This window comes from Anopheles marshallii, chromosome 2, assembly GCF_943734725.1.
Source record: "Anopheles marshallii chromosome 2, idAnoMarsDA_429_01, whole genome shotgun sequence".
Taxonomy (NCBI): domain Eukaryota; kingdom Metazoa; phylum Arthropoda; class Insecta; order Diptera; family Culicidae; genus Anopheles; species Anopheles marshallii.
In genome coordinates this window covers 31,067,602-31,081,762 of record NC_071326.1, presented here as the reverse complement: position 1 = coordinate 31,081,762, position 14,161 = coordinate 31,067,602, and the positions used below count along the sequence as shown (strand labels likewise).

The 14,161-nt window shown below is 45.3% G+C and overlaps 1 protein-coding gene across 1 annotated transcript; it reads right to left on the bottom strand.

Moving 5' to 3' along the window:
- Positions 1 to 845: 845 nt before the first annotated feature.
- Positions 846 to 5,601, bottom strand: LOC128719342 (galactosylgalactosylxylosylprotein 3-beta-glucuronosyltransferase P). The gene is made up of 5 exons (XM_053812965.1): positions 5,074 to 5,601; positions 1,988 to 2,210; positions 1,377 to 1,531; positions 1,020 to 1,310; positions 846 to 953 (listed from the first exon to the last, which is right to left on the bottom strand). Exons 1-5 carry the CDS (start codon positions 5,599 to 5,601, stop codon positions 846 to 848), a joined length of 1,305 nt encoding a protein of 434 aa, XP_053668940.1.
- Positions 5,602 to 14,161: the final 8,560 nt, after the last annotated feature.

The following is a 14,161-nucleotide window of genomic DNA, read 5'->3' as shown; positions in this document are numbered from 1 at the left end:
GTGAAAACGTGAATGTATGTAAGTGTATATAGGTTGAATAGTTTGTACGCATGTATACATGGTTCGTTAACGATTACACGAGAACTCTGGGTCTGGAGAGGGCCACCAATTGGTGGGTGATTTATGCTGTTACGTGCATCCAATCTGAACCCCAAACAGCTAAACGAAATGCAGAGCATTTAACACCGGTGCATCCGGAACTCATAAACTGTATCAGCTTCTTATTGCAAATCAGTAGTAGGGTTGGAATCGTGTCGCCTGCATGAAGCGAACATTACAATAATATCTACAAAATCGCCTCACTTCGGGTGTTCGTTTGTGTGTGTGTGTTATCTATAGATCAGTTTTGGCCACTTCTTTGGTGCATATTCTAACCTACGATAGTTTCAGTAAAATGGGACAGCGTATCATGATATTTGTGTCAGTGCACATCCTACTGTCGGTTTTCATCGCAGTTGGAAAGTAATCCGTACTATTGCGTTTCGACGCACGTCAGTTCGGTTCGTACGATCGGTGTTGAACCATGTGCGGGATTGATGTGCATGAGCTGTGTTAAGTACCGATCACACCACCTGTCCGACATCTAGCGTCGTTCTGAGCAACAGTGTTACATTAACGGGAGAAGATTGTGAGCAACACAATCCGAATAAAAACCTATTCCACATGCTACGCATGGTTTCCTCACGGTGCTGGTGGTCACAGCAAGGTCCTTCTGCTTCACGTCCCGATCACTCTACGACGCGGAAAAACGCAGCTCTTCATGGGTTTCCTCGAAAGACCCAAACGGAGAGCCTCTTTAGCCAACGCGGCACCATCAGCGAATGTCCGGTCGTGGTCCACTCTTTCTACACGAGCCAACTGGTGAGCTGTACCAGGTTCGTGCCACCGTACTTCTTCCGATCCAGTGCAGGTGCGGGCGGATTTTTCCTTGCCTGCGTATGCCATGTCAGTATCTGCAAATGATAAGTAGCTTAGTGATCGAGCAGCAAACCAACAGTCGTTTCAATAACCCATCTCACCTCCGTACAGTTCGATGCCAGCAGCTCCACCTCCTTCAGCTCGAGCGGTTCCAAGCTGCGCAGGAAACCATCCTCTTCGTAACCGGGCTTGAATGGCATCTGGGCTTTGGGGCGTGCGTGCAGAAATTTCACCGACACGGCAAACCCGGCCATATCCAGCGGATATTTCCGCCCGCCGAGCCAACCATCGTAGAAGCCCGTTATCGTACCATTCTTCACGACCGGTGAGCTGACCTGGTACTTGGAGATTAGACCCACCGGAAACATGGCGACTTTGCGTACGTGACGGAGCTATGGAAGGATAGCGGGAAAGAATGTTTGGAAGGAATGGTATTACGTACAGTATGCTACGCTTACCTGCTCGAATAACTTCAGATTGTACGTGTTATCATCGTCGGCAAAGTACAGCGTTCCTTCCGTTGCGTTCGCCCGGATCCACTGTAGCGCTCGGTTACGGTTTGACACACCTCGTGGTTTAACCTTTTGCTTGCGGTACTGGGCTGGCATGGGAGCTGTGTAAGAAGAAAGGCACCATTAGAAGCTAAGAGTACTGTGCACAAATATTCTCTTTCATTTTTGGAGCATTTCAGATAAAATATTCATGTTCCGAAACCTTCTAGACATTGTATTCTACATACAAGGAACTTGTTTTACTTTGATCGATCTTACTTAGCCTAAGTAAGACAAACTATCCGTATGCTTCAAAATTTCCACACCATCCATTGGTAAGCCACTAGAGGCACTATCAATTCCCGAGAACTCACCAGCTGCAAAAACGTATCCTTACCATTTTAATTTGCCAGCTCTAATGAACATCTAGCGGTAATCTTGACTTAATCAGTCTGTACGAGCGAAACTCACCTCCCAAACCAACAGAACATGTCCCTGCCGTAATGCCCGTTCCACCCACTTCTTCACTACCCCATAGGTTGAACGAAATGCACTTTGAAATACTCAATTACACCTACCGGCAAGCTGCACAAATGGTACGCCAATCTCCTCCAGCAGCCGGGCGACAGCGGTGGTTCGATTCTCCGAGTCCTCGACCACAATCCACAGTACGTTCTGCACGTGCTTCAGCGTGTAACCGAGCCGGGTGAGCTCCGGTATCTGTTCCGGCCGTCGGTACGTCGGTGTGATGATGTACAGCGGGGGCAGCAGCTTCGTGTCCACCGGAAATCGATACGGCACCTGCGAATGTATGCAAAACCGGATGGAGCGCGCGCTCATGAAACACAATCCTTGTACCGCTGCTGGAAGTTGTCTAATTGTCGGAAAGAAAGTTTGTCGTGCTGGTAATCAGCAAATGGTGGTGGTGGTGGATAACGATGCACCCACCGGTACCGGTTCCGGTACAATGGGCGCGCGGCTGTAACACGCACCATCGGTGTCACGGGCAAAAGTTTGATAATTTTCCAAACATAATCTAGACCCCAGGTGAGAACGAAATTCCCGTACAACGAGCGGGAAATGGCACTTTTCACCACCGCACAACGGAGGACGGGAACTTTTACAGATGAATAAATTATCGTTCAATTAATTTCATCAAAGCACTGGTACACTGGTGGAACTGCGCGGTATTCGGGGCGAGTTTTTTAGGGGTGCAAAATTAAATTGAATGTCCAGAGGATGAGGTCTAGGGTGGAGAAATGGCGTTGGTGTGCAAGGTAGGAGTGGTACGATAGGATAGGGGAATTGGTCGATTCGTCGTCTACAAAGGAGACGGAAGCCAACCAAACAAACTTCCAATCAATTATCGGTACCGTGCTGATTGGTGTTGGCGGTTTTTCACCGATCCACATTCCAATCAACTGTTTGGTTTGGAACACGTGGGGTTGTACAATTTTCGCATACGATGCCTTGCTTTAGCTCCAGAACTCGTAACAGTTGTTGTTTGTTACTTAAAAAAAAGAGTGCTTTTAAATCACACCAATAGGCATCAAAGACACGATTCACTACTCCCAGAATGGTTCAGAATTCGCTTGGGGAACGGACTACACTTTGGCCGACCAGCGTTTGACTTCCAGGATGCTGCCCGCAGTACTCGTCTAATCACTTATTCATGGAACTATTTGCGCGACCCATTTCAGTGTGATGTCTCCAAAGACTCCCTCCCCCCATTCGACCCCATTTCGTTCCATCTGGACGACACGGCGGTGGTTAATGGTTTGGAAAATGAGAGTACAGATGGAAAATGCTCCCGGGCAGCTAGGGCACAGCATAACTTTGCACTTCAGATAAGAAAAAATAATACATTACTGTGTCCGGACATGGTATGGTCGGCCGCATAATCAACGCGAGAATCGACACGTTGACTCCAAAACTCCGTTGCATCAGCGTGTGCCAAACCATTGGACGGGCAAATCGACTAAAGTTAATCTTATCATTCATCCCATTATGCAACATTGTTTTCCAATTTCCCCGAGAATACAGCGTGACGAAAACACATTTACCGTGCATCGTGCAAAAGATGTTGGACTGTTGGAATCGACCGAAGAAACCAATGTTTGTTCAGCATTTGCATCTTCTTCCACGGTGGTGGGCTTCAACATTCCAATTCAAGCATCCATCCACCACACACACCTTCTGCTTACAGTAGTTGGCCAGGAACGGCACATAAATTTCCCAGGAGCAATGGAAAACAAAAACACCTTTACATGTCTCACTCGCTTTCTCTCCCTCCTGTTTGCAGTGGGTGATTGCTTGTGCCAGCAATAAATTATTAGACGCCGCACCGGTGGGAGTCGAAGGATGCTTGTTTGGCGCTTTGCTGGGTTACCGGGTCCTAATCATACGCCCTCGGTTTTGCCTAAAGACGCATCGAAGCAGAAGCGCTTGTAATTGTTGGCATACAGTGGAAGTGGTCTTCCACCGTTAATGCACGCTGCGCTCCGCACGCTTCAAAGCGACAACGAATTGAAACAACAAACGGCAAATGTGCGGTACACCCGTCATGGCATATTGTGCTTTTATGCTTCGGTCTGATGCATGTTTCGCTTCTTGTAGGGTGCATTCGATCGTGTACACGGTTCCCTACACGGTGCACCGGAGCTATCCTTTCGCGCGTTTGCTACACGCTCCCACAGTCCCACCCTTTTGGGGGATGCAACAGGATTACTTCCTGTTTAGGAGGATCCTCTTTCCACACCGATTGCCAAGCGGAGCTAAACCAAACCCTTCCTGCACGACGCGTTTAATCCTGATGCACGTTTTCCACCGTGCAGGAAAATGAAAATCAATCGTTTCGATTTGCACTAAAGCACGGGACGGGCAGCCCCAGCCCTGTACGGTTCTGGTGCAGCCAGCAATCTAGCGCTTTATCGAATGACCAATCAAACGAACAAACTCGCATCCATCACACACACCGCACCGAATTCACTCTCGGGACACAGACTAGAAAATACAATTTATTTACCCACGGTTTGACGTATGACCGCCCGGTCTTGATGAGGAATTTTCAACCATTCCGAACGGTGCAGCATTCCGATTCCGTGCCGAAACTGCACTACGTGCCTTGTTGCGGGGTGCTTTCATCCGAGCGGTGGTACGGTCGGCATGCGATAACATGCCGACTTCAAAAGCACTAGTATATTGAGCGAAATAGTATACACGCTCGGGTCCCAAAATCGGTCGGACGCAATTACAAAAGCATGGAAGCATGCATCTGCAGCATACCCGAAAACGCTTAATCGAAGGAAATGGTGGTGAGTGAATGTTTAAAAACATCTTTTTTTTTGTAAAATACATCAATGTGTGTGCTGCATTGAAGGCATCCCGGCCAACAACGCACATCAAAGCGAGTTGATGAATACATTCCAACAATTCGTGGGAATTGGTTGGAATTCTGAAAATTACCATTTGCGAGTGGTTTCGTATAGCCGTTCCAAGAAGAACATTCCAGTACTGAATATTCCTTAGGCATCGGGGGACATTATCTCCAAACCCTTTCTTACGGTTTGTGTGAAATGGATGCAACGATTATGAAGAATTCGATTTTCCTTTAGGGCTTAACAATCCATCAGAGGAATATTTCAGGTTCGTGGACCGTACTTACATCAGTCACTCTACCGTCCGTTCCAGCGTCGGCAGCACTGGGGGAACCCTTGGCGCTCGTCACCGTCGGTGCCACCTTCGTGGTGGTCGTTGTCGGCATCGTCCTGACCGTGGTTGTGGTGGATGTTGTTGCTGCCGAACTGCTCGTCGCCGCGGCAGTAGAGGACGACCGGTCGCTCTGCTTCAATGGCACATCCTTGAAGTTAAGGCTTCTCGAGCGTATCTTTTCCGCACCGAGCGCAGGCTCGGACTCGCCGTACAGCAGTTCAATGCCATCGTTACCGAGTGCCTGCAGTGGGGCCGCCACCCCCTCGGGCATATCGTCCACCGACGCGGAAGAGGCGGCCGCCACATTGCTGACGAGGCTGGTGATGGAACCCTGGTTCTGGCACACGATAAAGAAGATCGAGCTGATCAGCAGCATCAGGTACAGTTTGTACGATCGGAGCATGCTTGCGAACGGTGGCGCACCCGTAAGCCGACGACGGTATGATTCCTTTTCCCCTACCGGCCGGTAATGTCTCTGCATCAATGCACGTAGTTGCTGCCTCGGTTATCAATTCCGGTAGCAGCTGGTATTTGATTTTGTTCTATAGGCTATCTATGGTCGACACACGGACGGTTCGACGGTGCTATTTCTCCAGGGCAACTGGAACTAGTAGACGCAATGTGGAGAAGGCTTGCACCCTCTAGCAGGTAAGCTGTTTTTTTTTTGTTGTTGTATACCTAACTACGAAGCAATGGTAAACGTGGCAACGGCTTGAAGCCACCGCTCATCGGGATATGATTGTGCAGCCGGATGTAGTCGACACTGGGTGATGCTATCGCTAGCACCTGGATACATGCGCTGCTCTGCTGGAACGTGCGTACGCCGGTAGAATTTTAGTGCCATCGGAAACGTCACCATCGGGTGGGAGAAACACCAAGACACTGTACTCAGTACTCTGCAACGAAACAACAAAACGAAGACAAAAATAGATCAGTACTTGCCCGACTGGGAACCGCATCTCCATTAGTGAAGAGTGCTTATTTGCATTAACAAATTTAATAAACCGCGCACTTCAAGTAAACCGTTTTTTTTTTCGTACGCACCACACTCGCAACTTGCTGATAACTTGCCCAGTGCAGCACTTCGGGCATAGTGTCTCCGGACCGTATTCCACTGTTTATCGCAAACGTTGATCGCACGCACGATGTGTGTGTGGCGGTCCTGTGTGGTTGTGGACGGCTTCCGGCTTCTATCAACGACCAAAAAACACCACCAAGCCTATTGCTAGCCTACCCCTTGGGGCTTACTTTCTGCTCGATGTAACTAACGAGACTGTAATTGTATGTAAATGTACTAACTCCACTGGTACTCGCCGAGCCCCAGTTCGTAGAATGCATATTTATCGGCGACTGTGAGATTGAAGAAGTAAACCGTCACTGCGAACGGAACCGACCAATCGGAAGCCGAAAGCGGAGTGGCACGGCAAACCGCAAAATACTCGAGGACCAGCTCCGGCAGTACGGTGGTTGATAAGGGTGGTTACTCCCCTGCTGGGTTGGGTACGATAAACGTATCTGGGCGCGTTCGTGCTGCCTCTGACCACAGTTCTCAAGGAGCGGGGGCTGCCCGTTGGTCTTTTGTGAGCACTAAGTAAACTATCCATTCATCTGGCTTGCATGACGATGGGTATCTTGATGTTGATGTTGCAAATGTTGTTTTTTTGTTGTCTATACAAAAATTGGTATTCTTCAGCATCGTACATAGATCAAAAGACAGATGGAAGCACACCAATTTCCGGGTTGCGCTGCCCATCGGAACAAACAAGCCACCCATCTCGACTTTGATGCTCCAAAATATCCGAAACAGGATTATAAAATACCCGATTGTCTCTATCCTGGTGCCACATAATCGCTTGATCGGATTATGCGTAACGTTTGGGTGGAAGTAATACGCACAAAACAAAAAAGGACGGTCCTCCGAAAGGACACGGCGAAAGCACACTTAAATCTTTTGAAAAGTGAAATACGAATTGGTAGGCTGTATGTTCCAATTCAATGCTCCGTTTAGTGAATGCAAAAACTGGCCAAACATTTCGAGGGTCTGCCCTCATTCGGGCATTGATTGGAGTTGAAGTTTTCATTCCATCTGTTTGTCGTTCTCGTTCGGGAGGTTGTTTTGTTTCGTCTTTTTTTCTTATGTTGATCAATACATTTCATCAGGCAGGGAGAAAATGATTCATATTTTATTCATCCTCTAGGCCTAGCACGTACATTTGTCGACCTTGTCGGGGTTTTAGTTATTTACTCGCTGGATTTCATGTGTCTGCACAAAAAAAAAACACTTGAAAGTGAACTCAACATTAGTGTAAATTTTCTATCTGTTTCCCATTTTTCGATTTAGATGTTTCCAGTTCGTCAACCATTATGGTACATTTCATTTCACTTGGAAATAAGTATTGGTACAGTGCGATTTTTCCCAAGTGGCTCTCGATACACTGGGTTGCAATCGATGGCAGTTAGTTAGTCGGTCAGTTCGGACGTAGGACCGGCAAAAATGAAAAAAAAAATGCTTTGCGATCTCTTCAATCGTGCATAATCGTGGGCAATCGTTTGGTGGCTATTTTTATGCAGGCCTAATAGGGCATGGTAATGAATCGAACTTAATGTGCGCTGCACAGTGCTTTGTTTTAAGTGAGCCGATGTTGATGAGACACTCAACAAATGAGTATTGGTTTAGCATTAGTGCACAGCAGGCGGGCAAGGAATGAATAAAATTGCTGGAATTCATGGTTTCGCTCGACTTCGGTGAAGTGTTGTAGAGTAGCGTTGGGAAAACCATTAGTGTTGATGGAACTTGAGCAAACTGGTTCGTTCGTTGAAAAGAACTGAACGTACCGTTCTTTCGTTCTCTTGTCCCTCATCAAAATAAGTGTCTTGCATTTCTCTCGTTCATATACTTCGCTTAACCTTAACTTAACTTAACTTAACTTAACTTTCGCTGGCTTTAAAGATCGTTCACCAAATGTTCCTTCATTCGACGGGCAGTTCGCTCAGTCTGCCGTTCCAGGTCGCTCGTCATTGTGTGCTTATACTCGACGGGCATGTCACTCAGCCTGCCATTTTAGTTCGCTCTATCTACGTTACATTCCGAACTACCTGCATTACAAGTCGTTCAACCTGCGTTACGGCCAATTCAACCTGCATTAAAAGCCGTTCAACATGTGTCATTCAAACTGTACAGTTCGCTTGATTTAAGCGGCTTAAGAACTTTTTCATTGAAAGCGTAATTCAACCGAACTGACTGTACAAGAATAGTTCAACCTCGGGCTTTTCGCGAACTGCAGTAACATAATTTGACGAACGAAGTTCGATCAGTTCATTCAAGTGAACGTTCGTTAAATTATGTTACTACGAAGTTCGTTCGTTCAATTAAATGAAATTATCGAACTTTACAGGTTTAGTTTAGGAGACCCAACTCTCTAATGTATAGCTTATCAGTAAGAAGCGATTAGTAGAGTCTTTAAATCCCACAATTTTGAGAAGATAACTAACATGAAATAGTTGTCGTGTGTACATCAAATTTCAAAATTGTTTTATACTAGTCGATTATGCAAAATAAAATATAACTGCATAAGGTTTACCCTTACATCCATTATATTTACTGTTGTTAAGTATCAACAGGACCAAAATCACATCCGGATCAATCCCCTGTGGCAAGGACTGACTATCCGGCTATGTGGTAAAATTGAGTCTAATAAGCCAAAAATAGCATGTTTGAGCTTATAATAATTCGTTAGGCCAAGAAGAAAGCGAGAAGTAGCACAAAGGATGTATAAAAGGATTCGTCTAAAAATAGAGCCAAATATTGCATTTCTTAAACCTCTAGCAATCATAACTTCAACCATCATGAAGCATCGCAATAGGATTACATGTGACTCTTTCCCTTCATGATTATTTAATTGCCTTTCTACCATGAATGGCATCATTAGTGAATAACAACCGGCCACTAGTTTCTCCCCAAAACACACTGTACTGTCTCCGTTCCAGCGAAAAATTGACCTCGCCGTATAATCGGATACGAATGGTCTGCCGAACGCTCACGCGTTCATCATCATCATTATCATCACATAACGCGGCCGGAAAGTATTCTGCACTGCAGCGACACCGCAGCATCCGGTAACCGCACGCGGCCATCGTAACCGGAAACGCTTTGGCCTACACCTAGTTTTGCGTGGAAAGATCAAAACATCATCGACCGGTAAAAGTTGACCCGTTTCCGGCCACAGCGTGATGGGAGGGTGGATGGATGGACGGTAACACCCAACAAAAATAAGCACCGTACTGCAGGCTGCCCACATACACATAAATACTGTGGAAACATTAACCCCGCATTAAAACCCTTTCCTGCCTTCCCGCACCGGCTACAATGCCGGACCCGAACCGAATACGCATCATACGCTTTGTGGCGAGAATGTCGGCCAGACGCTGAGCTGCTTAATTTATGTTGCCCGAACCCGCCCTAGACCCGCAGTGTGACAGTGTTCGCGGTTATGTTTGATTGCATCGCCACCCCCCATTCACACCCGCCCACCCACGAAAGGCCCCTTTTTTGCCCCGAGTGCATCGGAGCACCAGCGAACCCATTCGCAACGGAAGACATTGTTCTGGTTTTTCAGTTTTAATTTTCACCGCCACTGTGTAGCGCTGTTGCGAAATCACCTACTGGCTTCTGTCCACTGTCCGGTCAGATCGTTCCGAAAACCACAAAACAGATCCACCCGTCCCCCCGGAATGCCCTGTACCGAAACAATCAAAACAAGTATACCACACCTTTCGGCAATACTGCTCCACACCGTCCCAACCGTTGGGGCCCAGGGTCGTGTGTCACACGCGTTGGAAAACGTTTCATAATTAAGTGAAAATCATTTCATTAGCATAAATCAATAGTTTAGAATCGGAAGCTCGCCGGCTGTCCGTCCCAGATGGTAAGTTTTCTGTGGTGGGCGACCGAATTGATTAAACAACATTTGTCAAACCGTACGCTAGCGAGGGACACGGTGTGGGTGGCTATGTGGGATGATTGCTACTGGCACGGTTTGGCAAACTAGAGTGACAAGGCAAATATAATAAATAGTAACCTCGTTCAAACCTCCCCATAGGCTTTCTAATCGATTTGAATGTTTAACTTTCTTTCACCCTTAAATTAGACTAGACAAATTCCCAAGAGTTTAGGATGTAAATATGCCTTGCCACCGTGCCGATGCCGATCAAATCAATTCCTTAAAAAATTGTAATTCGTTTCACCGATAATTATGCATCCAATAGACTGAAAACATTAAGGGATCTAATCAGGAATACTATCTAAAGTTTTCAACATTATAATTATAACAAATAATGAAAATATTACTTAACAGTAGCTATGTATTTTATTTGGGTTCAATTATATCAAGTTTACTTAAAGATGCTTGAGAAAATATGCTCAAATAAAAAAAAAGTTCTGGTTGAGATTACAGGGGTTTACACTTTAGTTTTGACTGGCAGCACACATTTTTTGACGCGCCGCACTCGATTTCTTGTCGCTGGCGCACAATTTTGATTACAAGCACCGGATTTTTGAGCGGGAGCATTTAATTTCATCAGCCCGATTCTTGACAGCTTTTCGGCCGCATGTTTATAACCCCCCTGGCGAAAGAGTGGTTTGAGTTTGAAGCATTATCTACAAACGATGTTTTCAAATTGGACGGCCCCGGTGGTGGTTAGTAGAGGCGCTGGTCTTCCCACGGCAAGACTGGTTCCAAATCCCATCCGAATTGATCCTCCCGGCACGCATTACTGAACGATCCAGCTGTGGGTAAACGACGTTAAAGAGAGCCAGAAAATAGGTGGCTTAGTGACCTCTAGCGGTCTCTTGAAGAATTTTCTTAGTTCGGCGGACATAAAAATTCAAAAACATACATTTATAGTGATATTTAATAAACCCGAAACATTTTATTTTTTGCAACAGGAGAGTGTATTATATTGATTGTATGAAACCTGAAAGTAAAGTTCAGTATAAACAAATATTAATAACCCTAACGCTATGTTTTTCGTTGTACGTTAGTAAAACAAGACAACTTATGGTTATATGCTTTTTGTACATCAACTTTGTATCTTCTTTAAATCCACATCGCAAATAACTTTCGGAAAAACAAATCCTCTGTAAATAGTTCAACTCGTTCAATTTGCATTGGATTCCATGAAAAAGGTCTGGACCGTGTTGCTATGAATCTGCTAATTATTTACTTCATCAAGCCGCGATTACTCTGATTCTCCATTAACAAGTCAACAATTTAAATCCCGAACCTTAACAATTAGTAGATTGTGTGCGCAGTTAATTACCAGCCGACCATCCAAAATGATGTCTCTAAAGAGAGTAAGCGATTTTTTTTTTACGACACCTAATTTCGTTAATACTTTGCCAGTATTTATACAGCGCAGCCCATGGCACGTGTACCGCAGCAAAATTTCAAAGCAGAAGTGATAAATGGGCAGACGGGCAAGCAAGAAATGTGAGTCTGTAGTGTTGGAGACGAGCACACCTTCCGAGACAGCTCCTATCTGCCGGGAACGTTCTCGTCGAGGTTTGGGAATTTTTCTCATTCATTTCCCGCAAAACGCGAACGCTCTCATACATAATTCAACCATATTCCCGTAAACCTTAAACATGCTGTAGCATCATCGCAAACGGCATCACTTCCTGCTTCGCGCCTCATCATATCGCCTACTCGTCGCGGTTTCTCGCCACTATTGCACCGTTTGTCACTGTGTGTGTTTGATCGACCGGGCCCCGCGAAGCATGAAAGGAGCATCGGTGGGAAAATTTCACATTAGGTGGGGCATTTTTTATACCTTCCACCGGCTGGTCCGTTACCACCAGGGAACGAGCTTACGCGGTAAGCTCAAAATATGGAGATGGCTGATGATACGGACAGGGTTTTGCAAAATTAAACCTAATGAACGGAAAATTACGCTTAACGCTGAACTTTCCCCGGCTATTACCTGATGGAAGGACGCAATGTAATCCACCGAGTTTACATCCACCGCTGTTGGTGTACCGTCCCGATCATATTTTTCGATGCTCGACGGTGGTTTTGACGTACGATATTCGGAGGCTTCGGTAACAACCAACCCGTACCGGGAATCCGTGATAGGTATTGCAAACATGTTCTGCTGTTGGGCTTTTTGTACGATCAATCTTCATCATCATGCGACCGATAGATTTGACTAAGGATTCCACTGATGCTTTGGTAATGCAGTATGAGAGTAATAGTAATGAATTCGGTCGTGTTTCTATGTGCATTAATTAAAATGTGCCAATTAATTAAGGAATATAATGGATGTCATAACAATGATGGAAAAGATATCGAATAAGGTCAACTGTGAAATCCTGTAGGATAACCGGACATGGCCTTGATGAATGTACTGTACTATTTTCAACTACCTTTCTGGTAGCTGCAACTGTTATAGCCTAATCATTACGCGAGATACTAATTAATACTGATAATTTGTTTTTCTTTTTATTCTAAAACAATTCACGCTATCACTATTGCAAGAAAGCGAACATAGAAGAAAACATCTTTAGACAAAAAACACAACCGATGTTTCACATAACACGATAAGGAAGTGTCCCATTCGCATCCGAAATACGAGAAATCATAAATCACAAATCGCCCGCTGACAGTCATTAGCCTGCTGACGATGCATTCTCCCTAACATGACGAAAGTGAACCACTCGCTATGAACTGCATCGCAATGGTAAAGCTCACGCTGGCACTTTCGTTGACGTGTTCCATCAATGGAACCGGCATGGACACCATTAATCTTGCAACGAAATCGCCACTAGCCGGGAATGGGGGCGCGATTCTACACGGGACACTGTGCATCAGGTCGATAACTGTCAATTGACCGCCCGGCACCGTGGCGTACGAGGTTTAGGTTGATGATCCGCAGTGAGCACCGGGCAGATGTTATTAGAAGCACGTTCCGACAACTTGAGAAGGAAAAAAAAAACCCTTACCAATGGTTTCAGGTGCAGTCTTTCAGTTGATAAGAAATTCGTTCATTGCGATAAAGTAACCTTTTTTCTCGTGGGTAAAAAACTCCACGTGCTTTTGATAACTTCCAAACTTTAAGCATTAATTTAAAAATAAGATTTTTTAATTTCATTCACAAAGTTTTTGTAGAGACAATTAATAACAATCCATATAACATCTACTAACTCCTGGAAATTGTCATCGTTACTGGAGTCACAAACCAAAACTTATCAAACTCGAAATAGAACCGCTAAATCATTGTGGATTTATAGAACTCTTCTTCTTCTTTATCGGCACAACAACCTCCAGACGTTTAAAAGCCTGCCATTCCTGGGTTTCTTTGACTTTATTTACCACGTAACCGGATAGTCAGTCCTTCGAACGGGGGATTGATCCGGATGGGATTTTGGTCCGGTCCGTTCGTGTGAAGACCGGCGCCGCTACCATCATGCCACCGGGACGCCCCATAAAACACCCCATAGAACTCCCCATAGTTATAGAACTCTAAGTAGAGTTATTTATCCAGTTCTCATAACTAATATGGCAAGAGAGCTATTGGGATGATTATTTGAGGACGCACGAATTGTACCAAAGTATTCCAAGTACAATACAATTCCAGCTAATCAAATTAGATTTATCAATGAATTAGATACCTTAACTAAAACCATATGCTTAATTATACCTAGCTTCACCGTGCCTCACTCTACAAACAGTTTGGATGATAGTTATAGGTAGTGGAGACCAATATTGGTCCATAGCTCGGTAGACCATTGGAACGTACTGTGAACATTAGCAAGATAGCACTGTCAGATAGGCAGTTCTGTGTTCCCCACTAGCTGCTAGTCACTGGGTGCATCCGGTGGCTAAATAAATGCCAACAGCTGGAGCGGGATATCATGTTACAGATAATAACTTCATAATGCACTCGTCCAAGAATGGGAATTATAGTTCTGCCTAGCTTGAGTGGGTACTCCAGCCGACTTGCATTCTTCTAGGCTCGGTAGATGAACGGGCGACCCATGTCGTTGA

Coding starts and splice junctions, on each gene's coding strand:
- LOC128719342 (XM_053812965.1), bottom strand. CDS start 5,601: ATGCAGAGACATTACCGGCCGGTAGGGGAAAAGGAATCATACCGTCGT. Junction 1,532..1,987: donor ACCATTTGTGCAGCTTGCCG/GTAGGTGTAATT, acceptor CTTCTTACACAG/CTCCCATGCCAGCCCAGTAC. Junction 954..1,019: donor TGGCATCGAACTGTACGGAG/GTGAGATGGGTT, acceptor TATCATTTGCAG/ATACTGACATGGCATACGCA.